The sequence below is a fragment of the Marmota flaviventris genome, chromosome 2 (genome assembly GCF_047511675.1).
Source record: "Marmota flaviventris isolate mMarFla1 chromosome 2, mMarFla1.hap1, whole genome shotgun sequence".
NCBI classification, from domain to species: Eukaryota; Metazoa; Chordata; class Mammalia; order Rodentia; family Sciuridae; genus Marmota; species Marmota flaviventris.
The window spans coordinates 175,937,379-175,963,186 of NC_092499.1; the positions used below are offsets into that span (position 1 = coordinate 175,937,379).

The window sequence follows — 25,808 nt, forward strand, 5'->3', positions numbered from 1 at the left end:
CTGTTATGGGGAACTATGATCCTTTACAGAAAAAAAGCTTTGCAATGATTGGCCATGGCAGGAGGTGACCAGTTCCTGCCCCACACTGAGCAGGCCCCAGGAGCCCTCCTCTCTCTGCTGAGTAGCTCTGTGTGTAGCTGCTGCAGAGTGAGGCCACCAGCCAGCCACATCCAGGATCTCAGGGTCAGGAGTCTGGGGCACATCCTGCCTGTCCTGCGACTCCCAAATAGATTGTCACTAAGACCCAGAACACCATGAGTGGCCTAGGGACTAGCGCAGGCCCAGGGGAAGGAGGCCTTGTTCCTGGGAGGTGTGTTCCAATTCCTTCTGAAAATGCAGCATGAGAGACCCTTAACCTTTGCTGCCTGTGCTCCTGGTTTCTACTTCATAATTTTCTCGGAAATTGTCACTCTGTCACAGTCACTTCCTCTTGAAACAAAGTAGGCAGAGTGTCAGTTCCCTCCATAGAGCAGAGTCAGGGATCTCCCCAGCACAGACACTGGGACAGAGCAGGCTCCTCAGGGCTCCACCATGTCTGCACCTCCCTTCTGGCTCCTGCATCTCTGTCCTGTCCTGCTGCTGACCCTCCTGCTGGGACTCACAGGTGAGTGAGCACTGTCTGGGGAGAATCTTCTGTCCTTGTCCCTGGGTCAGCTCTGTCCATGGACTCAAGGGACTCAGGACAAACACAGGCTCCACCATGGAAGGCAAGGGAGGGCATCATCTGGAGCCCAGACCAAGGGTCCTGAGCACTGTCTCTGGGAGTCCTCCCCCGCAGCTGGGGCCAGAGGCATCACATCAGCTGATGCTTCAAACAGCAGTGACAAGAATCACCTGCATATTATATCAGTTCACAAAATACATTTTCAAAATGTCAGTGTTTATATCCTGATAACTTCTGAGACACCAAAGGTGAGGTGACACCCTCAAGGCCATAGAGCAAGTTATCTCTCTGTCAATGTCTCTCTCATAGTATGGCCGTGAGGTACATGGCTTTGTCCCATCATACCTTCTCCTCCATTGATTTGTTGCCTCCCACAGGCCCAATAGCCATGGGGACAATCAATGCTGGACTGAAACCTCTAAAACTGTGAGCTGTCTTCCTATTTTTGTCTTCATAAGTGGATTTGTCTCAGGTATTACTTACAGTAATGAAGAGTTGACTGACACAGGCTGTGACAATGTCCTTACCCTTATCTACATCGTAGGGGGCAGTGGAAGTCCCTTAGCCTCAGGAAATTTACTGAGTAACAACTCAATTTCTTGAACTCTCACTATGGGCTAGACTCTCTTCAGATGTGATACAGTTCATCATGTGACCATGACACCCACAGCAGACACTCTGGTCACTCCACCTTACAGCTAAGAAGCAGAAGCACCAGGAGCTCCGTGGTCATTCAGGGGCAGTGCAAGGGCTGGGGTCTGAATTAAGATGCTCTGATCTGGAGCTCGTGGTTCACCCACCATCTTCTCAAACTCTGTGGCCCTGACCCTACATGTGGCCAGACATTGTTTTAATGGTGTGTAGCCCAACATCATGAGGTCAGATGTCTGCTTCCAAAGACCTGGGGCATCTCATGCTCATCATAGGTGGTCTAGAGACCCCAAGGTGATTTGGATCTTGTTTCTTTTCTTTTCTTTCTTTTTTTGAAGTCAATAAGAAGGGTTCCTGGTTTAAATTTGTATATGAAATTAGTAAATGATTCATGTGTGGACTGATTTACACACTTCGTACAGCTTCTGCCAATGGGTGTATAGAAGGTGGAGGAAAAGGGTTTGTGGTTTTCTTCTCCTGGGCTCTTCTACTTCCTGCCTATATCTGGCAAAGAGTTCTTGTTTTGCTAAATATTCTGTGTGGGAAACTCAACTTGTGGCCATTTCTCAAAATGTATCCACTGCAAATCGACTTCTGCAATGCAGGGTTGTGGCACTGAGAAATTCACACACTAAGTACACACTGAGTGTACGCCTACTGTGTGCAGGAACTCTTACAGAAACTTGAAGTGTATTGAGCATAAAAGAGGCAAAGGATTTGCCCTGTGTAGCTAAGGTACCTCTAGGGACAAGTATGGTGAGCAACACACAAGAAAGAGGTAAATCATATCACATATTGAACAGTGATCAATTTGACTTGAAAACAATCAGCAGGATAAGGGAATTGGAGAATGTGTGGGAGAGGCACTGCAAATGGGGTGGTCTGGGCGGGCATCACTGAGAAGGGGAATTTGAGCAGAGATTAAGAGGAGGTGCAGGAGTGGCCCTGAGGTTTCTGGCAGAAGGGCTTTCTGATAGAGAAACCCCATGTGCACAGGGTGTGAGAGCAGATGTCCCTGCTGTGTTCAAGGGTGTTCCTCTCACTCTGATTGAAATGGGAGCCACTTCCAGGGGTGGATCAGAGAGGTGAATTGCCCCGAGCTCAGGAGACTGCCTGGGCTTTGCAAGGTGTGTTGTCCTTGGGTCCCATGCTTTAGAGGGAGGCTCTGGTTAAGGGGTGGAAGGCATCCACAACCCACTGAGTTCCAGGGTGTATGATGGGTGGCTGTGCCCTTCCTACAGTCCATGGATTTCCATTATGTCCATTAGGTTAATTCTTAGGGCTCCAGCTAGCCAGGGGGCCTGGTGTAAGGTGACCCCCTCTGATACCCAGGCCTTGTGTAAGGGTCTAAGCCTAGGGAAGTCACCCCATCCTGCCAGTGGGAAAGGCCAGTTGGTCTAGGTTTTGCTTTATCTTCTCCTGATGATGCTTTCGTAGCTGTGTGCCACAGTCTGGCTGGGCACAAACCACGAGCCACTGAAGCAGGAATAAACTTTATTTTTGAACTCCACCAAAACACTTCACACACGCTCCCGGGGAATTCTGCTGAATGCCACGCGGCTAGTCCAGGAATCAGCCACCGCAAATATCTCCTCCGGAAATCCCTCCTCCTGCACTTCCCCAACCAATGGGAACTCTCCGGGAATCCCTGGGAATCCCCACGAGAACTCCAAAGGAGCGTGAGAACTCCAAAGTAGCGGCTGAGGTGGATAGTAACGCCTCGCCTGTCAACCAATATTATTGGTAAAATGCCAGGGGCCGTTCCGACTCTGCTGTGGCTCTCAGCATCTCCCCCCTTCTGTTTAATTAAACAACAAGCAATGTGGCTTAGGCACCGTGCCTGTTAGATTGTCCAATACAGCATATGGTCCTTACCCGTCATCAGATGAGCTGAGCTCTAGGCGTCAGCCTCCTGTCTTAGGTTGGTACCACTGCAATTGGATCATACCCATCACTGGCTACCGGTCCAGCATACAGCCATACTTGTGGATAGGCCTTTGCACCAGTGGGGTTGGGGGGGGTGAGGTTTTTTGCCTCACCTCTGTTGGCACCCAAATTTTAGACCATCACTAGCAGAAGGGAGGAGGATACAGAAATGCCACGACACCAAGCCAATTGACGGCTCCTTTGGAAAAATTGTATCACCGGTGATACCATCAGCAAAGATACGCCAGCACTACCACAATTCGCTGCACCAACAGATAGTTCACAATGCATACAAGTGATACCTAGTCCAGGCAAGTTCTGAAAGCAGTTCAAAGCTGAGGAATCCATCAATATGTCCATTTCCTCCCAAAGTAAATCGACTCCTTGATTGAGCATTACTTGTTGAGTTATTATTCATTGATGCATCAGTTTATACAGTTTGTTGTGATAACTATCAAAGAAGCTGTAGTTTGGTTTTATCTTTTTCTTCACCGGCACTGGGATGAAGAAAGGAATTCTGGCAATGATGGCTAAAAAAAATATGTAACATTCCAACAGGTACTAAGAAAACAATTTTCTGAACAATTTACATTATCCTGAACAGAATTATTAAATATAATGAAAAGGAAAGGTGAAAGTAAACAAATAGATCTGTTAACCTCCTTATTTGTACTCATATTAAAACAATCCTCAACAGCTGTTTACCCAATTTAAATTAAACCATTAAAATCATGTGAATAAAAAAAATTCGGATCCATTTTTTCATGAGCGCTCCTCATATATGACATATGGACATACGCACACACAGACATACAACACAAAACACAAGTGTGCACACAAACGCACAACACATAAGACAATAGTAAAGGCCTTGTAGCTTTACCTAGGTGAAATCTCCATTGCAATGTTTAAAAACTCCACAGTCAAAAAAATAAAACTGATCAGAAAAACATTAACCTAGGTCTGTATGAGCTCAAAAAATAAAATAGAACTTTATGATGTGGAAAAATGCAATAATAAAATAGATATTGAAAAAAAGCATCCTGGTTAATCACTGTCACAGATGTAAGAATAGCTAAGCTGGAGCTCTGGATATCAGCTGTTATGGATTTGAGTCAAATCATCTTCTTTTTGGTCTTTAGAAATCGCTTTGGTTAGTCTCTCTGGAATCCAAATCGGCTGCTGTTCTTCCTGTAGAAACACACAAACAGAACCCTGACTCCAGACAATCACTGGGTCAGGACCTTTCCATTGTCCTGTTAGAACATCCTTCCAAAGTACCTTAGGCTTATGTATATTTTTTGGATACATATGCCTTTCTGCAGCACTAAGCCCTGATGAATCCAAATTTAAAAAGTTTAGAGTAAAAAAGGGTTATTTTAAGTTTATCTTTGGGTATACCCCTTTCCAATTCCCTCTTTTTGTTTTAATAAATACATTTTAATAGTTTGATGAGCTCTTTCAACTATGCCTTGTCCCTGTGGATTGTATGGGATTCCTGTTATATGAGTAATGCCAAATGATGAGCAAAATTGTTTAAAAGAGGTAGAAGTATAACCAGGACCATTATCTGTTTTTAACTGTTTTGGAATGCCCACAGTGGCAAAATTTTGTAAGCAATGAGCTATAACATCTTTAGTTTTTTCTCCGGCATGAAGGGAGCCCATCAAAAATCTGGAAGAAGTATCAACTGTGACATGCAAATATTTTAACTTTCCAAATTCTGGCAAGTGTGTGATGTCCATCTGCCAAATATGGTTAGGTATCAATCCTCTAGGATTGACTCCAAGATTAACTTGTGGTAAAAAGGTCACACAATTTTGATATTGTTTTATTATTTGTCTAGCTTGTTCCTTAGTTATTTTAAAACGCTTTTGTAAAGTATTAGCATTGACATGGAACCTTTTATGAAAATTTGTTGCTTCTTCTAGTGTAGAGAAAATGTGTATGTCATGTGTAGTTTTATCTGCTAAATCGTTGCCCAAACTAAGGGCTCCAGGCAATCCTGTATGTGCCCTGATATGTCCTATAAAGAATGGATCTTTTCTGTCCCAGATTAGACTTTGTATAGTGGAAAACAAAGAGAAAACAGTAGAGGAAGGGGAAATCCTCCCAGCATCTTCAAGGGATACTATAGCATTAACTATATACTGATTATCAGAAACTAAATTAAATACAGAATCTTTAAACATCACAAAAGCTTGTAATACTGCATTAAACTCTACCTTTTGAGCTGATTGTTTGGGTACTAAAAATGTAAAAGTTTGATCATAGGTAACTACTGGTGCTGTACCATTATTTGACCCATCAGTGAATATATTTGGAGCATTCATGATAGGTGTTTTTCTTGTCATTTTTGGAAAAACTATAGGATGCTTAGACCAAAAAGACAAAAAGGATTAGATGGTAAGTGATTATCAAATGAAACTTTAGATTTACACATGATTATTGCCGAAGTATTTAACTCATTAGCTAACTCATCAATTTGATCCATAATATATGGAGTAATAATTTTATTGGGAGAAATTCCAAACACTCCCTTTGCTGCTTTTATTCCTTTGAGTATTAATTGTCCTACAGCTTCAAGATACCTAGTAAGAATGGTGTTAGGAGAATAAGATAAGTGTATCCACAATAATGGACCTTCTTGCCAAAATACTCCTGTAGGAATATTTTTTGTTGGTATTACAATAAATAATAAAGGCAAACTTATATCAATTCTATCCAAATGCATATTTTCCATATATGTTTCAATAATTTTTAATGCCTTTCTTGCTTTAGGCGTTAACATGCGAGGTGAATTTGGATCTGATGGACCTTTTAGGATATCAAATAAAGGTCCCAACTCTCCTGTTGGTATGCCTAGATAAGGCCTTATCCAATTTATGTCTCCCAATAACTTTTGAAAGTTGTTAAGTGATTTGAGTTGATCTACTCGTATTTGAATTTTTGGTGGACGGACCATGGTTGAGGATAATAGAACTCCTAAATAATTAATTGGAAAATTTAATTGTAATTTATCTATTGCTATCCCTAGATTATAATTTTTTAATAAATTTGTTAAGTGTGGCCTAACATTCTAGCAATGTGTTTTTATCTTTGTGTGCTAACAATACATCATCCATATAGTGAAATATTTGTAGTTCAGGATTTTGATTTCTAAGTGGCTGGATTGTTTTGTTAACATAAATTTGACACATAGTTCGTCTGTTAGCCATCCCTTGAGGGAGTACTTTCCATTCATATCTCTGATCAGGACCTTCATGATTCAGTGCAGGGATAGTAAATGCAAAACGTGGACTATCCTCAGGATGAATTGGAATTGAAAAAAAAAACAATCTTTAATATCTATAGCTAAAACATCCCAGGTTTTTGGCAAAGCAGACAATTGAGGAATCCCTGATTGAGCAGGTCCCATAATAACCATCTCATTATTAATGGCTCTTAAATCTTGCAATAATCTCCATTTACCAGATTTCTTTTTAATGACAAAAATGGGAGTATTATAGGGAGATACAGAAGGTTGTATATGTCCCTCCGCTAATTGTTGTTTGACCAGGTCATGGGCTGCTTGTATCTTTTCTTTAGTCAGGGGCCACTGAGGAACCCATACTGGTCTATCTGATTTCCAAGTAATTTTTGTTGCCTCAGTGACCCCTTCTGAAAACCCAATCCATGTCTATTTATTCCTTGATCTATTTGAATTGGTGCTGCTATACCTTGTTCTTGTTCTCCTAATATTTTTTTCTTTCCTGAAACTTTGTCTAGCCCTAATAGTGGGCACATTTGGATTGATTTTATTTGTTAATGCCAAACCTAATTGATCTAGGACATCTCGTCCCCATAAATTTATAGGAAGATGATTCAATACATATGACTGTATAGTTCCTTCACATCCTTCAGGATCCTTCCAATCTAATACCATTGCACTTCTATGGGGATTAGTTGCCACTCCTAGGCCTCGAAGCGTTTGAGTGGCTTGTTGTAACGGCCAATGTTTTGGCCATTCTTGATTAGAGATAATGCTAAGGTCTGCACCTGTATAAAGTAGCCCATTAAATTCATGTCCTTGAATATTTAGTTTTAGCATTGGGCGAGAATCTAAATTTAAAGACAGCATAGCCCAATCTACACCTGTGGAGCCTAATCCCCTGGAACCTCTTTCTATACTACTGCTGGAAAATTTATCATGTAGGCTGGGTATCATTAATAAGTGTGCTATTCTATCTCCTGGTGAAATTACTGATATACCCTTTGGAGAACTAGCTATAATTTTTATTTCGCCTTCATAATCGGGATCAATTACCCCAGGACTTATCATAAGTCCTTTTAGAGTAGAAGAACTGCGTCCTAACAATAAGCCTACTGTTCCTAGGGAAGAGGTCCTTTTATTCCTGTGGGAATGATTTGAACTCCTATCTCTGGAGTTAGTACTGCTCTGTTGGAGGTGCAGATGTCCAACCCTGCGCTCCCTCTGGTTGGTCTGATGAGAGATCTGATGGATAATGTGTCTTGGGCACTACCCTGATGGTGTTGCTGGGTTCCCCCATTGTGTTTCTGGGTTCCTCCAGTGCCCTGTATATTTGTGGTCGTGGGCCCCGGAGCATTAGGCCCCCCTGTCCGTTTTTTGGCAATGGAGCCCAATGCCTTTCTCCATGATATCATGGGTAAACACCTGGTCCTTGTCCATTTTTTGATAATGGAGTACCCTCTATGGTGTTTTGAGAATGGCATTCATTAGCTCAATGTCTCCCTCTACGGCATCATGGGCAAATACCTGGTATTCTACTCCTTTGATACCTAGCTTTGTTAAACCCTCTTCCTATGGGGCAATTCCTTTTAAAATGTCCTGTTTGTTCACAATTGTAGCATGTTTTCGGCCTGGCATCTAAAGCCTGTTGTAATGCAGCTGCCAAGACTTGCCCTTTTTCATTAATGTCTCTACATAATTTAATATATGTGTTTAAATCTCCATGTTTCCATGGTCTAATGACCTCTCTGAACCAACGATTCGCTTGGTCATAAGCCAGTTGTTTTATTAATGGCATTGCTTGTTCTGTATCCCCAAAAACTCTGGTAGCTGTTTGAATAAGCCTATCTACAAATTCAGCATAAGGTTCATTAGCTCCCTGTATTACCTTAGATAATTGACCTTGTAAAGCTCCATGTCCTTGTAAAGTCTTCCATGCCCTAACTGCATCTGCAGCAATTTGTGCATATATAGCAGGATCATATTCAATTTGTTGCTGTTGACCCTCATAAGGTCCTTTTCCTAACAACATATCTAGATTTCTTTGAGGGTAACTGGCTGCTGCATTTTGCCTAGCCATCTCCATGCAAAATTCCTCATTGGCAACCTTCTATAACAAATATTGTCCTCCATTTAGCACAGATTTACACATGCTAGCCCAATCTGCTGGGGTCATGTCCACGTTGGTAATGGATTCGACCATGCTTACAGTGAAGCATGCTTGAGGACCATAGGTTGTTACAGCCTCCTTTAACTGCTTCACTGTTTTGAAATCTAAAGCACAGTGAATTCGCTGCCCTCCTGCCTGCTCAAGTACAGGGCATGCTAATCTTTGAGGTCCTGTCTCAGGATCCCATCTATCATCTACGTGGGTTGAGGGCCACTTAGCTGTCTCCATAGGTGGAGCAGTTGGTTGAATTATGCCCTCTGGTGATAGAACGGTGTTAGTAGCAGCCTCCTGTTGTAGCTTTTTCCCTAATAGCTGTTTCTCCTCTTAGCTTTCTTCCTTTAAATTTTCTTCCTCTGTCTGACTAGCTCAAGAGACCTTCTCTTTTGCTTCATCTAAAATGTCTTTCTCCATGGTCTGAACCTCTAACAATTTACTTAACACTCTTTCAGTTTGTTTTTTACTAATTTCTAATTTACTATAAAGATAACGCAACCCAATAAGATAACACAAAACAAAACCGAATCAGAATGAAACAAAAACGGAACAAAAAATCGTTGTATCAATTTTCCTATTTTCTTGACATGTGCATTTGTGGTCTATTTCTATCTCTTCCTCAGGGGCGAACAACTTTAAACCTTGAGCCAACCATTTTTCCCAGTTTTCCTGAGAAAGTTCTAGGGATAGGCAGCTTGAAACAAAAACAAAACAAATGAAAACAAGAACACATTGTTTTTTGAAATGGTCACCCATTCTCTCACCTTCCCTTAAGGGCGAGCAATTTCACTTGCCTCTGAGCTTCAGGTGTTCCCCACACGGGCCGCCAAATGCCACAGTCTGGCTGGGCACAAACCACGAGCCACTGAAGCAGGAACAAACTTTATTTTTGAACTCCACCAAAACACTTCACACACGCTCCCAGGGAATTCTGCCGAATGCCACGGGGCTGGTCCAGGAACCAGCCACCGGAAATATCTCCTCCGGAAATCCCTCCTCCTGCACTTCTCCAACCAATGGGAACTCTCTGGGAATCCCCAGGAATCCCCACAAGAACTCCAAGGTAGCATGAGAACTCCAAAGTAGTGGCCTAGGTGGATAGTAATGCCTTGCCAGTCAACCAATACTATTGGCAAAATGCCAGGGGCCATTCCGACTCGGCTGTGGCTCTCAGCAGCTGTGGGGAGCAGTTGAGGTGATCAGTGTTTATGGAGCATCTAAGTCCTAGAGAGTCAAGGGGTCAGCAGACAATGGTTGTTTTCATGATATGTAGACAAGTCCATGAGGGGAAGAATTTTCCAAAGTCAGGGGGCAGTTTATGATCCTGGTGAGTGGTCCAGTGCCTCCAAGGGGGAATTTCTGTCTGCTGCTTAAGTGGAATAACAGGGGCATATGTTGGTCTTTAAAACATTTAAAATTTTTTTTGTTTTTAGTTATACATGATAGTAGAATATATTTTGACATATTATACATACATGGGGTATGACTTCCCATTCTTGTGGTTGTATATGCTGTGGGGTTACACTGGTTCTTTATATATGAATATAGGAAATTCATGCCTGAGTCATTCTGATTTTCCTATTCCTATCCTCACTCCTTTCCTTTTATTTCTCCTTGTCAAATCCAGTGAACTACTATTCTTTCCTCCTCACCCTCCTTTGTTGTGCGTTAGCCTCTGCATATCAGAGACAACATTTGGCCTTTAATTTTTTTCCAAATTGGCTTATTTCACTTAGCATGAGAGCTCCATCCATTTACTGGCAAATGCCATAATTTCATTCTTGTTTATGGCTGAGTAATATTCTATTGTGTATATGCACCATATTTTCTTTATCCATTTATTTGTTGAAGGGCACCTAGTTTTGTTCCATAGCTTAGCTATTGTGAATTGAGCTGTTTTAAACATGAATGTGACTGTGTTGCCATAGTTGCTGATTTCATGTTCTTAGGTTATAAATGTGAATTGGAATGGCTGGGTCATATGGTTTTCTGAAGAATCTCCATACTGCTTTCCAGAGTGGTTGCACCAATTTGCAGTTCCACCATTAATGTTTAGTGTACATTTTTCCCCACATCCTTGCCAACATTTTATTGTTACTTGTATTATTGATAATTGACATTCTGATAGAGTGACATGAGAATCTCAGTGTAGAATTAATTTACACTTCTCTAATTGCTAGAGATGTTGAACATCATATATTTGTTGACTGATTATATTTCTTCTTCTATGAAGCAACTGTTCAGTTCCTTTCCCATTTATTGATTGGGTTATTTATTTGTTTTGGTGTTAAATTTTTTGAATTCTTTTTTTATGTATTCCTTTATTTACTTTAGGTGGTGATGAAGATTGAAACCAGGGTCTCACATGTGCTAGCAAGCACTCTACTGCTGAGCTACAACCCCAGCCAAGTTTTTAAAATTCTTTTTATATCCTTGAGATTAGAGCTGATTCTGAGGTGCAAAATTCTCTCCCATTCCATAGGATCTCTGTTCATCTTCTTGATGTTCCACTTGTTGTGAAGAAGCTTTTTAGTTTGATATCATCCTATTTATTGATTCTTGACTTTACTTCTTGCATTTTAGGAGTCTTGTTGAGGAATTTGGTCCCTAATAGGATATGATGGAGAGTTTTTTTCTGCTTTTTCTTCTGATAGGCACAAGGTCTCTAGTGTAATCCTAGGTCCTTGATCCATTTTGAATTGAGTTTTGTGCAGGGTTAGAGATGGAGGTTTAATTTCATTTTGCTACATGCAGCTGTCCAGTTTTGTCAGTACCATTTGCAAAGAGGCTCTTTTCTCCAGTGTAGGTTTATGGTGAGAGAACTGTGTATATAGGGGCATATGTTTGTCTCCAATGTGTACCATTGGTCTTCATGTCTGTTTTGGTGCTGAAACCATGCTGTTTTTGTTACTATGACTTTGTTGTATAATTCAATATCTGGTATTGTGATGCCTCCTGCTTCACTTCTCTTGCTGACGATTATTTTGATATTCTTGGACTCTTATATTTTCAAATGAACTTCACAACTGCTTTTTCTATTTCTGTGAAGGTCATTATTGAAATTATAATATATATTGTATTAAAAATGCATAGTGCCTATTCAAGAACGTGGGAGATCTTTCCACATTCTAAGGTGTTATTTGATTTCTTTCTTTAGTGTTTTGTACTTGTCATTCTAGAGGTCTTTCACCTCTTTTGTTAGATTGAATCCCTAATATTTTGAGGCCATTATAAATGGGATGGTTTTTTAAATTTCTATTCAGTTAATTCATCACTGATACATAGGAACACAATTTATTTATGAGAGTTAATTTTATATTCTTCTGCTTTCTGAATTCATTTCTGAGAGATGTTTCCTGGAGGAATTTTTTTGATCTTTTACATATAGAATCATGTGAGTGGCAAACAGAGATGCTTTGAGTTCTTCTTTTCCTATCTGTATCCTTTAATTCCTTTCTTCTGTCTAATTGCTCTGGCTAGACTTTCAAGGATGATGTGAATAAAAGTGGTGAGAGGACATCCCTGTCTTGTTCCAGTTTATAGATGGACTGTTTTCAGTTTTTCTTTATTTAGAACGGTATTGGACTTGTTTTGCATATATAGCTTTGACAATGTTGAGGTACATCCCACTATTGCTAGATTTTCTAGTGTTTTGAATATGAATTGATTCTGAATTTTGTCAAATACTTTTTCTGTATCTATTAAGATAATAAAGTGGTTCCTGTCTTTAGGTCTATTGACATGATTAATTATGTTTATTGATTTCCACATGTTGAACCAACCTTGCATCCCTGGGATGAATCCCTTGACCATGGTGCATTATCTTTTTATTGTTTTTATGTTATTTGTCAATATTTTATTAATCATTTTTGCATCTATGTTCATCAGGGATATTTATCTGAAGTCTTCTTTCCTTGATGTGTCTAGTTTTGTAATCAGTGTGATACAAGCTTCATATAATGAGTTTGGAAGGGTTCTCTCCTTTTATATTTCATGGAATAATTTGAGGTGCACATTGGTGTTTGTACTTCTTTGAACATCTGTTCAAAGTAGGCTGAGAATTCATCTCTCTAGGCATTTTTTTTTTTGGTCAGCTTTTGATGGCATTTTCAATTTCATTGCTTAAAATTACCAGTATGAATTTTTTATGTCTTTCTGATTCAATATGGATATGTCATATGTCTTGAAATTTGTCAATATTTTCAAGATTTTTTACTTTATTAGAATATATATTTTCCAAAACAGTTTCTGATTATCTTCTGCATCTCAGTAGTGTCCATGGTGATATTTCCTTTTTCATCACAAATTTTTATAACTTGAGTTTTCCCTCTCCTTCTCTTTGTTAGCTTGGCCAAGCATTTATAACATTTATTTCTTATTTTAAAAGAACTAACCTTTTGTTTTTTAAATGTGAAAAATTATTTTTGTTTCAATTTTATTGATTTCACCTCTTATTTTAATTATTTTTTGTCTTGCACTGTGTTTAGTGTTGATTTTTAAAAAAATTTTCTAGGGCTTCAGATGTAATATTAAGTTATTTATTTTGTGACTTTCTATTCTTTTAATGAATGAGCTCAGTGCAATGAACTTTCCTCTTAGCACAGCCTTCACAGTGCCCCAGAGTTTTTGATATATTATTGTTCTCCTTTACCTCTATGTATTTTTTACTTCATTTCTGTTTTCTTCTACTATCGATTTGTGACTCAAAGGTGTAATATTTTGTTTCCAAAATATTACAGTAGCTTCTTTTTAAAAAAAGTATTAATTTCTTATTTTGTTCAATTCTCATTCCTCAACTGTGGGGTACCAGAGTGTGAGATATTCAGTGGTTTTTTTGATCCCCCAAAAGCAGTACAAATTCACAATACCTCACTTTGTAAGCCTAGGTAAGTCACCCCATTCTGCCAGTGGGAAAGGTCAGATGGTATAGGTTTTGCTTTATCTTGTCTTGATGATGCTTTCATAGCTGTGGGGAGCATTTGAGGTTATCAGTGTTCATGGAGCATCTAAGTTCTAGAGAGCCAAGGGGTCAACAGACAACTGTTTTTTTCATGATATGTAGACAAGTCCATGAGGGGAAGAATTTTCCAAAGCCATGGGGCAGTTTATGATCCTGGTGAGTGGTCCAGTGCCTCTAAGGGGAATTTCTGTCTGCTTGCTTTAATGGAATAACAGGAGTGTGTTGATCTTTTTAAAAATTTTTAATTTATATTTATACATGACTGTAGAATGTATTTTGACATATTATACATACATGGAGTATAACTTCCCATTCTTGTGGTTGTGCATGCTGTGGAGTTATACTGGTTGTGCATTTATATATGAATATAGAAAATTCATGTCTGAGTCATTCTGACTTTCATATTCCTATCCCCACTCCCTTCCTTTTATTTCTCTTTGTCAAATCCAGTGAACTTGTATTCTTTCCTCATCATGTTCCGTTGTTGTGTGGTAGCCTCTGCATATCAGAGACAAGATTTGGCCTTTGTTTTTCTTTCAGACTGGCTTATTTCACTTAGCATGATAATTCCATCCATTTACTGGCAAATGTCATAATTTCATTCTTTGTTTATGTCTGAGTAATATTCTATTGTGTATATACACCATGTTTTCTTTATCCAGTTATTAGTTGAAGGGCACCTAGGTTGGTTCCATAGCTTAGCTATTGTGAATTGAGCTGTTTTAAACATTGCTGTGGCCGTGTCACTGTAGTTGCTGATTTAATGTTCTTAGGGTATAAACAGTGAATTATGTTAGCTGGATCAAATGGTGATTCCATTCCGAGTTTTCTGAGGAATCTTTATACTGCTTTCCATAGTGGTTGCACCAATTTGCAGTCCCACCATTAATCTTTGAGTGAACCTTTTTTGCCCCCACATACTTGCCAACATTTTATTGTTACCTGTATTATTGATAATTGCCATTCTGACTGGAGTGAGAGGGAATCTCCCTGTAGTACTAATTTACATTTCTCTAATTGATAGAGATGTTGAACATTTTTCATATACTTGTTGACTGATTATATTTCTTCTTCTATAAAGCAACTCTTCAGTTCCTTTCCCACTTATTTATTGGGTCATTTGTTTGTTGGTTTTGGAGTTAAATTTTTTTGAATTCTTTATATATCCTTGAGATTGATGTTGTGTCTGAGGTGCCAGTGGCAAATTTTTTTTCCCATTCTGTAGGATCTCTGTTCAACTTCTTGATGTTCCCCTTGCTGTGAAGAAGCTTTTTAGTTTGATATCATCCCATTTATTGATTCTTGATTTTACTTCTTGCACTTTACGAGTCTTATTGAGGTAGTTGATTCCTAAGCTGATATAATTTAGAGTTGGGCCTATTTTTTCTTCTAGTTGGCACAAGGTCTCTGGTGTAGTGCCTAGGTCCTTGATCCACTTTGAGTTGAGTTTGGGACAGGGTTAGGGATAGCAGTTTAATGTCATTTTGCTACATGTAGCTGTTCAGTTTTGCCAGTAGCATTTGCAAAGAGGTTATCTTTTCTCCAGCGTAGGTTTATGGTGCCTTGTCTAGTATGAGAGAACTGTGTATGTGGGTGCATCTGTTTGTCTTCCAATATGTACCATTGCTCTTCCTGTCTCTTTTGGTGCTGAAACTATGCGGTTTTGTTACTATAGCTCTGTAGTATAATTTGATGTCTGGTTTTCTGATGTCTCCTGCTTCACTCTTCTTGCTGAGGATTATTTTTCTGTTCTGGGATTCTTACTTTTTCAAATGAATCCATGACTGTTTTTTCTATTTCTTTTTTTTTAACATCAGAAATTTATTAGTTGCTCAAAACATTACATTGATCTTGACATATCATATATCATACATTTGATTCAAATGGGGTATGAATTCTTATTATTCCCACGTGTACAGATTGCAGGATCACATTGGTTATACAGCCACGTTTATACATACTGCCATACTAGTGTCTGTTGTATTCTGTTCCCCTTCCTATTCCCTTCCTATCCCCCCTCCCCTCCTCTCCCCTCCCCTCTCCTCCCTTCCCCTCTCTATCCCATCTACTGTAACTCATTTCTCTCTTTTTTTCCCCTTCCCCTCACATCCTCTTATATGTATTTTTGTATAACAATTAGGGTTTCCTTCCATATTCTATGCAATTCCCCTTCTCTCTGTAATTACCTCCCACCTCTCATCCCTGTTTGATGGTAATCTTCTTCTCATGCTCTTCCTCCCGGCTCTGTTTTGGGTTGCACCCTTTATATCAAAGAAGACATTCGGCATTTGATTTTTAGGGATTGGCTGACTTCACTTAGCATAATCTGCTCTAATAAGAACATTATAGGAATTATAACATGTATTGCACTAATTAGGCATAGTGCTTTTGTTAGTATAGCCATCATGAGAGTATTAGCTCTGCCTGTCCAAGAACGTGGGGGGAATTTTTCCACATCTAAGATCTTATTCAATTTCTTTCTTTCATATTTTGTACTTTTCATTGTAGAGTACTTTTCACTGTAGAGGTGTAATTTTTTGGATCTTCCAAATATAGAATTATGTCAGTGGCAAAGAGAGATGGTTTGAGTTCTTCTTTTCCTGTCTGTGTCCCTTTAATTTCTTTTCCTGTCTAATTGCTCTGGCCACTGTTTCAAGGAAGGGGTGTTGAATAAAAGTGGTGAGAGGGAATGCTGTCAGCTTTTCCTTGTTTAGAATGGTATTAGCCTTGTGTTTTACATATATAACTTTGAAAATGTTGAGGTATGTTCCCATTATCACTAGTTTTTTAGTGTTTTGAATGTGAATTGATCCTGAATTTTGTCAAATGCTTTCTCTGTATCAATTTATATAATAAAGTGATTTGTGTCTTTAGGTCTATTGACATGATGAATTATGTTTATTGATTTCAATATGTTGAACCAACCTCGTATCCCTGGAATGAACCTCACTTGATCACAGTGCATTATCTTTTTATGTTTTCTTTTTATGTTATTTGTCAGTATTTTATTAAGAATTTTTGCAGCTATGTTTATCAGGAATATTGATCTGAAGTTTTCTTTCTTTTATGTGTCTTTGTCTAGTTGTGTTATCAGGGTGATACCAGCCCCATATAATGAGTTTGGAAGGATTCCTTCCTTTTCTATTTCATGAAATCATTTGAGGTTCATTGGTGTTAGTGCTTGTTTGAAGATCTGTTTCAACTAGGCTGAGAATCCATCAGAGTGGGCTTTACTTTATTGGTCAGCTTTTGATGGCATTTTAAATTCCATTGCTTAAAATGATCTGTTTCACTTTTCTATGTCTTTCTGATTCACTTTGGGTAGATCATATGTGTCTAACGATTTGTCAATGTCTTTAAGATTTTCTGTTTTATTAGAATATATATTTTCAAAACAGTTTCTGATTATCTTCTGGATTTCAGTACTGTCCATGGTCATATTTCCCTTTTCGTCACGAATTTTTATAATTTGAATTTTCTCTCTCCTTCTTTTGGTTAGCTTGGCTTAGCAGTTAAAACATTTTTCTCTTTCTTTTCAAAGAACCAACCTTTTGTGTTTTCAATGTGGAAATTTTTTTTTTCAATTTTATTGATTTCAGCTCTTATTTTAATTATTTTTTGTCTTTCACTGTGTTTGGTGTTGATTTTTATCTTGATTTTCTAGGGCTTCAGATGTAATATTAAGTTATTTATTTTGTGACTTTCTATTCTTTTAATGAATGAGCTCAATGCAATGAACTTTCTTCATGACAGTATTAGCTCTGCCTGTCCAGGAACGTGGGGGGAATCTTTCCACATTCTAAGGTCTTAATCAATTTCTTTCTTTCATATTTTGTACTTTTTGTTGTAGAGTACACTGCCTTCACAGTGTCCCAGAGTTTTTGATATGTTGTATTACTATTCTCATTTACCTCTTAAGTGTTTTTTTTTAAATTTCATCTTTTATTTCTCCTGCTATCCATTGGTCACTCAAAGTGTAATATTTTGTCCCCAGGTGTTAGAGAAGCTTCTTTAAAAAAAAAATCATTGATTTCTTATTTATTGCATCCTCATTCATCAACTATGGGGAACCAGAGTGAGGGATATTCAGTGGTATTTGATCCCCACAAAGCAGTACAAATTCAGACAATACTTCACTTTTTAAGATGGCACCGAGCTACCCCAGCCTGGGCACTGTGGCTGATGCGGAGATGATATGAGATCCTTTTCCAGTGCAAATCTAGTGTGGAGACTCCAGGCTGCTCCCTAACTGTCCTCAAGCCTGTGTTGGCTGTGAACCTTTCAAGCAGCTATGACACTGACATAGCTTGGACCTTCCCTCATCATTGCTCTGCAAAGGGGAGCCCCACCTCCTCTGCCTGGAAAGGCAGCTGGGAAAATACCAGGGGGTTTGTTCCTCTTTTTTTTTCACTATTTTTTTTGGAGGGTGGAGCACAGATGAATTTTACAAAATAATGGGTTTCCCTGAGACATATTCATACATATGTATAACATATTATGATCAAATTTACTCCTAATACCCCCGATACCTCTCTGCACCCTCTTTTCTCCCTCTCTGTTTCTCTCCCCACTTTCTCTTTCACGAAGCCCTCTTTTTTCCCCCTGTCTATTTTCCACATATGGAAGAAAACATTACTTGTCTCTCTGTGTTTGGCCTATTTTTCTTGACATGATGATCTCCAGCTACATTCTTGCTCCTGAACATGGTGTAGTTTCATTCTTCTTTATGGCTGAATACAATTCCATTGTGTAAATGTAGCACAATTTCTTTAGCCTTCATCATTTGACAGACACTGAGGTGATTCCATGACTTGGTTATTGTGAGTTGTGCTGTGATAAACATGGGTGTCTAAGTCATCTTTTATTCCATGATCCCAAGACTAGACAAGAAAAATTGCAGGAGGAAATGATTAATTTGGGGATCACAATTTCAGAGGTCTCCTCCTATAGAGGCTCCATTCCTCAGGGATAGAGTTGAGGCACATATTATACCAGGAGTCTGTAGGAGAATAAGCAGGATGGGACATGGCCACCAAGAAGCAGAGAGGGAGAGAGATAGAGCTCCCTACAAGGACCACATATGGACCCCACAGGCAGGCCTCCATGGACCCACCTCCTTGAGCCACACCAGACCTGCTTGCAGTCACCCCTCAGCTAATCCCTATGAGGGGACTAAGACCTGGCCTAGGTTAAGGCTCTCATAACCCAGTCATTTCAACCCTAAACTGATTTCTTGCATTGTCTCACATGAGCTGGTGAGGGACTCCTCATGTCCAAACCATGACAATCTGTATGCATGTGTCTCGACAGTTCTCTATGGTATACTGATTTTAATTCTTTAAGAAAAATACTAAGCAGTATTAGTTTTCCACACAACAGTTAGTTGTGTTTTTAGTTTCTTGAAGAACCTCCACACTGACTTCCATAGTGGGTGTACTAATTGACATTTTCACTAACAGTTAGTGAGAGTTCCCCTTTCCCACATCCTTACCACCATTTATTTTTTGGATTCTTGATGATGGCCATTCTTACAGGAGAGAAATTCAGTCACAAGTGGTGGGATGCCTGGCAGGTGAGCACTGTCTGAAGGAAGTAAGGCCCTGGGGCATGTCCTGGAGGACTGTGTTTTGTCCCTGGATCTTCATGTCCACTTGGTCTTCACACCACCCCTGCCTTTCTCCTCCTCCTCCTGTTCTTCCTTCTCCTCTTCTTCCTCTTCCTCCTCCTCCTCCTCCTCCCCCACCCCCTTCTCCTTCACCTTCTCCCATGCACGGACTTACACCCTGTCATGGACATCCTGCCTGGTTCCTGTTGACAGTAGACTGGCCTCTGCAGCTGTGATCCCAAAGTGGCCTTTCCTCCCATAGTTGATCTTGTCAGGTATTTGATCACAATGGTACAAAGTTGACTAATGCAGAGGGACAGGGGTTGTCACCCTGAGGAGTAATAGTGGACACAAGTATGTCTTGTACATTCTTTATTTGTGACCATTTAACTTTTTTGGGGGGAGAGGGTTTTTACTGGAGATTAAACTCAGGGGCACTCAACCACTGAACCACAACCTCAGCCCTATTTTGTATTTTATTTAGAGACAGGGACTCACTGAGTTGCTTAGTGTCTCGCTTTTGCTGAGGATGGCTTTGAACTAGGGATCCTCCTGCCTCAGCCTCCCAATCCTCTGGGATTATAGGTGTGCATCATTGTGCCTTGTGTGACCATTTAATTTAAAGGGAGAGACACTTATCCTGTTACCTCAAAGTCCAAGCACATTGCCCAGGGTGATTTATAACCTCAAATTACTTCTTTGGGCATCTGAATGATAGAGGGCTCAAATTGCTCCTTCCCCTGTTCTCCTTGTACCAGGAGCCACCCATCACCGTACATGGCAGCCATGGAAGGGGTGGCAGGTGGGGATCAAAAGCTCCAAGGGAAGCAGCAGAGAAGGGGCTGCCTGCAGAGCAGCATAGACATTTAGGGGGGGTAACTGTCCTTGGGAGGGGGACCACGTGAAGTCAAGATTCAAGAGAACCAGTTACCTTTCTCATCAATGCCACTCTCCAGGTGTAGGACACTGTGAACAGGCTCATCCAGCTGTTGTGTGGCCCTGTGCCCCCTTGACTCTCACACTAGCACTCAGCAGTGGACACTGAGCTCCTAATGGAACCACACACCCACCAGCAGGGGTCCTTCCTCAAAGCACTTTCCCAGAGAAGTGCACTGGTAAAGAGCCAATTCACAGGGTCTGGTGTTCCAGATTCCAATGATAGGATGATTCTGCAGCTGGGGTCAAAGCTAGGAGCTGGTATCTCAGTGGGCATTTTTGTGGTTGGGATGGGAGCAGTACTCTAAGGTGGAGAGAATTTTCCTCTCTCTGAAAAAGCCACAGAGAGCTGCACAACCCAGGGCACAGGACAGCCAGCAGGCCAGAGGGCTGCACAACATGGTGGAGCCATTGGGATCAGCCAGGGAGAGCACCATGTGGTTGTGCTGTGGGGAGATATGCAAGCGGCTTCAGCAATGTTTTCTTTCATACTTGAGCTGCGCGGTCATGGTTGTATGTCTTATCTTCACTTCAGGCTGAAGGAGGGAACTGGAACAAGAGCTGGCATCTCTGTGGAACAGGGAGCTGAGCCAAGACTCACAGTCAAATGCATGTCCCACTAATTGTACCCACCACTTCCCCAATACTCAGGAGACTCAAGAGCCACATGACCCAACCCAATGTCATGGTCCATTAAGTGCCAGTGACCTTGTGGTCAGAAAAATGGGGCAACAAATAGTTGGTGACACATGAGAGCTCAGGGGAGGGCTCAGGCCCTCAAGTCCCCTCCCTCCACCTTGCTCAGGGCTCTAGGCCTCAGGGGCAGGTGTCTCACAGTGTGGAGGTGCAGGCCAGGGGAGGCTCAGTGTGAGGACACACACACCCTGTGCTGAGTTCAAGGCCACTCTGTGGGCACTCAGTCAGTGACAGGCTTTGCTGATACCATGTGATAAACCAAGAGGACCCCCAGGATGAAGAATGACCACCCTGTGTCTCCCCCCAGGAGCGGCTGCACAGGAGCTGCAGGTGATTCAGCCTGAAAAGTCAGTGTCTGTCGCTGCTGGAGAGTCGGCCACTCTGGACTGCACTGTGACCTACCTGCTCCCTGTGGGGCCCATCATGTGGTTTAAGGGGGCAGGGCCAGGCCGGGAGTTGATCTACAACACCAAGGAAGGCCACTTCCCCCGAGTCACAAATCTCTCAGATGCCACAAAGAGGGACAACAGGGACTTTTCCATCTGCATCAGTAATGTCACCCCAGCAGACGCCGGCACCTACTACTGTGTGAAGTTCCAGAAATCGATCCCTGTTGATAAGGAGTATAAGTCTGGACCAGGCACTGAGTTGTCTGTGCGAGGTGAGTGCAGCTGCCTCCTCCTCCCTGGGGTGGGACAGCAGGTCAGAGGTCACGCCCTCCCCCCTGGGGGCCACAGCTGAGAAGCAGGAGCAGCACTGGGTGCTCATGTCATGACTTGCTCTCTGTCACCCCTCTGCAGGTCAGGGAGGCAGAGGCCTGTGGAGGCGGTGCTATTCAGTCCATGCTCCATGGCTGGTAAATGGGGGGCATCTGCACCCCTCACCTGCCTGCTCCACAGCCCTGACCTTTTCCAGTCTGGCCCAGCCCTGTGGCTCCCCAGCTGAGGGCTCTGAGGGTTTAAGGGTCTTGCCAATCACAGAACCAGACCAAGTGCCACCTTCAGAGAGCACTCCCCTGTGGGGTGAGCCTTCTCTTTATACCACCAGCACCCAGGACCCACTGTGTGCCAATCTGCACTCTGGATGCTCTGGAAAGAGCTGGGAGCAGGACAGGTAAAGTTCTCCTCTCACAGGCTACTGTTCCTGTCCCTCCCTGAGGACCAGGCCTCCAGAGCAGGGAGGGGGCAGGGCATGCTTTCCTTCCTTCCCCTCCTGGAACAGCACCTGAGAGGATTCTGACAGGCTCCAGTTCCCTGTTGACCTGGGCCCTGGTGGAGGAGCTGCCAAGAGACTGGGCCTTAGCCCTGGGTCTGCCTGTAAATCCCTGTGTCTCAGGGACCAGCCCTCACAGGCCCTGCAGGGCAGGAGCAGACGTGGGTCAGTCACCCAGGGAGTGTTCTCCATGTGGGTGACAGAGGGGTTCCCAGTTCAGGAAGCACATGTGCTCACTGTGTGGTTCCTTCAACAGGCCCTGCATGCCCCTCCTAAGCCATGAGGCTGAGGTGGTCAGCACACATGGACCTTCACACCTGTGCCCACCCCTGTTGACCCTGGGGAGTTGGAGGCCCAGGCAGGCACTCTTTTCACATAAGACATTAAATCCAGGATGGGGACAGAGCCCAGACCTGACTCCAGCCCAGGCTCCTGCTGCCCTGGGAATAGACACTGTCCCCACAGAGGAGCCAGGGCACAGGAGGGGCTCAACACAGACCCTGACCTGACCCACTGGGCAGGGAGCAGCATCCATGCTCCTCCTCCCTCTCCCACAGTTCAGGAAGCCACTGACATTCAGACCCTGAAGCCACAGTGAGTGGGGAACCTCTCCTGAGTGTCAGCCACATCTCTCTCCATGGGGAGATGCCCCAGCAGGACACACAGAGCCGCTCCCTTATTTGAACAAGGGCAAAAGCCTTCTTCCTGGGGAGATGTTATTGATGCTCTTGTTGTCATGGTGGGTGGGGTCGGGGGCTCCCCACTGGCTGTGCATAGGAATCATGGGGGCACCTGAAGACAAAACTCCCAGACCGAGAGTTCACCTACAAATGTTGCTTTAAAAGGTCTGAGGAGGGTCTGGGCTTCTGAAGTTTCCACTTACTCCAGAAGTTTCTGACACACGGCCAGGGCTGTGGACTCCTGAGGAGATGTCCTGAAGACACGGAAGGAAAGCTGGGGTTCTTTCCTCTTCAATGAAGGAGAGCACGGGAGCCTTCTCGGGTGTGGATGCTGCTGAACAGCAAGTGCTGGGCTCAGCTCCCTGGGGCCTGTGGCAGGGTCTCCCAATGGAGCCTCCTAGATCCAGTGTCACCCCAGAGCCCACATCTGACACACGTGCCTCTGAACAGGAGCTGAAACCAAGGAGCCCTGGCTCTTCAGTACACAGAGCTCCCTGCCTTGGTGACCCAGAATGTCACTCAGGTATCTGTCCCTTGTCCCTTCACAGAGTCCCTCTTCATGGAAACAGCTTCTCTGGATGAAACCCCTATGATGCTATTCATGATGTGAGAAGCACTTTGTCACCTTGTTTCCTGTGGGGACTCTTAAGAACACAGGGAGAGGGTGGGGGTGCAGCTCAGTGCTGGTTCCTGCTGAGCACCCTGAGGCCCCGGGTAGACTCTCAGTACCTGGGGGGGGGGGCAGGGAAACAGGCGGAGCCCCGTCATCCTGTGGTGTCTGCTCCTCCTCTCACACAGGTCATCCTGGGGGCTGCAGGAACAGGATGGAGGCTTTTCCTGGGGTCTCCACTGCATTTGTTGCTCCTCTGGCTTCTAAAGAATGTATGTGTGCTTTGAGAAGGAGTGAGGATACAGCCACAGGTGTCATTTATTAGGCTCCTACTGCATGCCAGAGCTCTGCCTTGCCTTTAAGCTCCTCTTGCAGGGTGGTGCTTTTAAGAACTCTCTGCCAAAGGGGACAAGGAACCTCAGCAGAAAAAAAAAAGGTGTTGCCTTATCCTCCGTGTAGGAGAGCCGTCTGATCTCTTCCCTCTCCCCCAGCCTGGGGCCCTTGTCTGGCCATGCCCTTCTCTGAGCCTTGTCCCATAATGGGCTCTCACTAGGACCTCCTCACGGAGGTGGTTATCAAGATCTGAGGGGCTCCGGGGGCTCAGGCCAGCCTTAAAATGCTGAGCAGCTCCTGATAAGTGGCTACAGAGTCCCTAACCCCTGTAGGGCCTTCCAGAGTGGAGTGGTCTGGGTGACTCCACTTCTTCAGTGACACCCTGCATATTGTGCCCTCTGGGTTGGGTGCATGTCAGGCAGGGAGCTCAACATTTGCTGATACAAACCTTCATGATATTTGCTGCCTGTCAACAGCTATAGAAGGTGCTGGTTGGTGGTAAGCAATCTGGAGACACCAAGGGACCCGTCCACAGGCAAGCAGCCTCCTGATGCTCACACCTGAGTGCCCTCAGGACCTGCTCATGGGCCTGGGTCTGCATCTCTTGTAATTAGCCATCAGTTATGAACTCATCCCTGTTCAGTGACCTGTGACTCCAATGCCAAGTGACCCAGGGAAGCCCACATTCAGAAAGCACCCCTTCATCCTCTCCTTCTCAAATCCAGGTCTTGGCCCAGGTGAGGCCCATGGCATGTTTGTGGAAAGAGGAACAAGTGGGCTGAGTTCAGAACCCCCTGTGGACGAGCCCTGCACAGAACAAAGTCAGGGAGAAGGAGGGACCTGTGTGTGTGTGTGTGTGTGTGTGTGTGTGTGTGTGTGTGTGTGTCTGTGCTGAGGATTGAAACTGGGGCATTTTACGACTGAGCTACATCCTCAGCACGTTTCATTATTTATTTTCAGGAAGGTTCTCTCTAGGTTTCACAGTCTGATCTTAAATTGCAGTCCCCCTGCCTCAGCCTCCCCAGGCTCTGGGCAACATGCCTGACCATTTGCTGAGATTCCAGGGGCAGCTCTGTATGAACCAAAGCCAACTGTGCTCGGTGTGGCCTGGGAGGAGATTTGCCAACCACCCCACTCCACAGATGAGGTGCTGGGCCAGGTGTCAGCATGGAGAACTGGTCCCCATGTTCACTTTGGTGTCCTGGTACTGTTTGTCCCCTGCATTTGTTTCTAAATATGACTCCCCTTGGTGTCAAGCATTCCAGGGTAGGCCAGCAGGAAAAGGTTATTAACAAAGGGTGAGACAGGGCTGTGGGGTCCTCCCTGGGCCCAGGTTGGTAGCAATGCTCTGGTGCTGAGAGGAAGGCTCTGACCTCAGGCCTGGAACAGCACCTGGACTGTCGGTCCTTGCTGTCTTTTGCCCAGGGACATGAGGGTAGGGACACCACACAGGGATCAGCTCAGCACCCAGAGCACTTTATTAGGAGCATTAAAAAATCTTGTCTTGTCGTTTTTGGTGTAGCCCAGTGACAAGCATGTGTTTAGCAGGCACCTGGGGCCAATTCCTAGCACAGAAAATAATAATGAAAACACCAACAATAACATCAGGGATGATTCTTAACAGCATCATTTGTTGTGCTCAGAAGGGGTCTCCCAATCACCTCTCTTGTCTGTCAATCCCCTTCACAGCCAGACCTTCTCCCCCAATGGTATCAGGTCCAGCGAGGAGGGCCACACCTGGGCAGATGGTGAGCTTTACCTGCAAATCCCACGGCTTCTCCCCCAGCAACATCACCCTCAAGTGGTTCAAAAATAGGAATGAGCTCTCGCACACCCAGACCAGCGTGCACCCCACGGGAGAAAGTGTGTCCTTCAATGTGACCAGCACAGCCCAGGTGACCCTGGCCCCAGGGGATGTCCACTCTCAGGTCATTTGTGATGTGGCCCACATCACCCTACGGGGGAGCCCTCCTCTTCGTGGGACTGCCAACTTATCTGACACCATCCGAGGTACAGAAACCTGATCTCCACCTCAGCACACACTGTCCACCCAGCCTGCTGCTCCCCAGGGGCCTTTGCTCCAGGAACTCAGTGGCTTCGGCTCTAGGTCCCAGCTGTGCT

The 25,808-nt window shown here is 43.2% G+C and overlaps 2 protein-coding genes across 3 annotated transcripts in view; both read left to right on the forward strand.

Annotated features, from left to right (window-relative positions):
- Positions 1–25,808, forward strand: part of LOC114106959 (signal-regulatory protein beta-1-like) — a 355,204-nt gene that overhangs the window by 107,374 nt on the left and 222,022 nt on the right. The gene's annotated exons all lie outside the window — the stretch shown is intronic.
- Positions 505–25,711, forward strand: LOC139704808 (signal-regulatory protein beta-1-like). The gene is made up of 3 exons (XM_071609115.1): positions 505–604; positions 21,160–21,513; positions 25,377–25,711. The coding sequence occupies exons 1-3, from the start codon at positions 532–534 to the stop codon at positions 25,709–25,711; spliced, it is 762 nt and encodes a 253-aa protein (XP_071465216.1). The 5' UTR covers positions 505–531.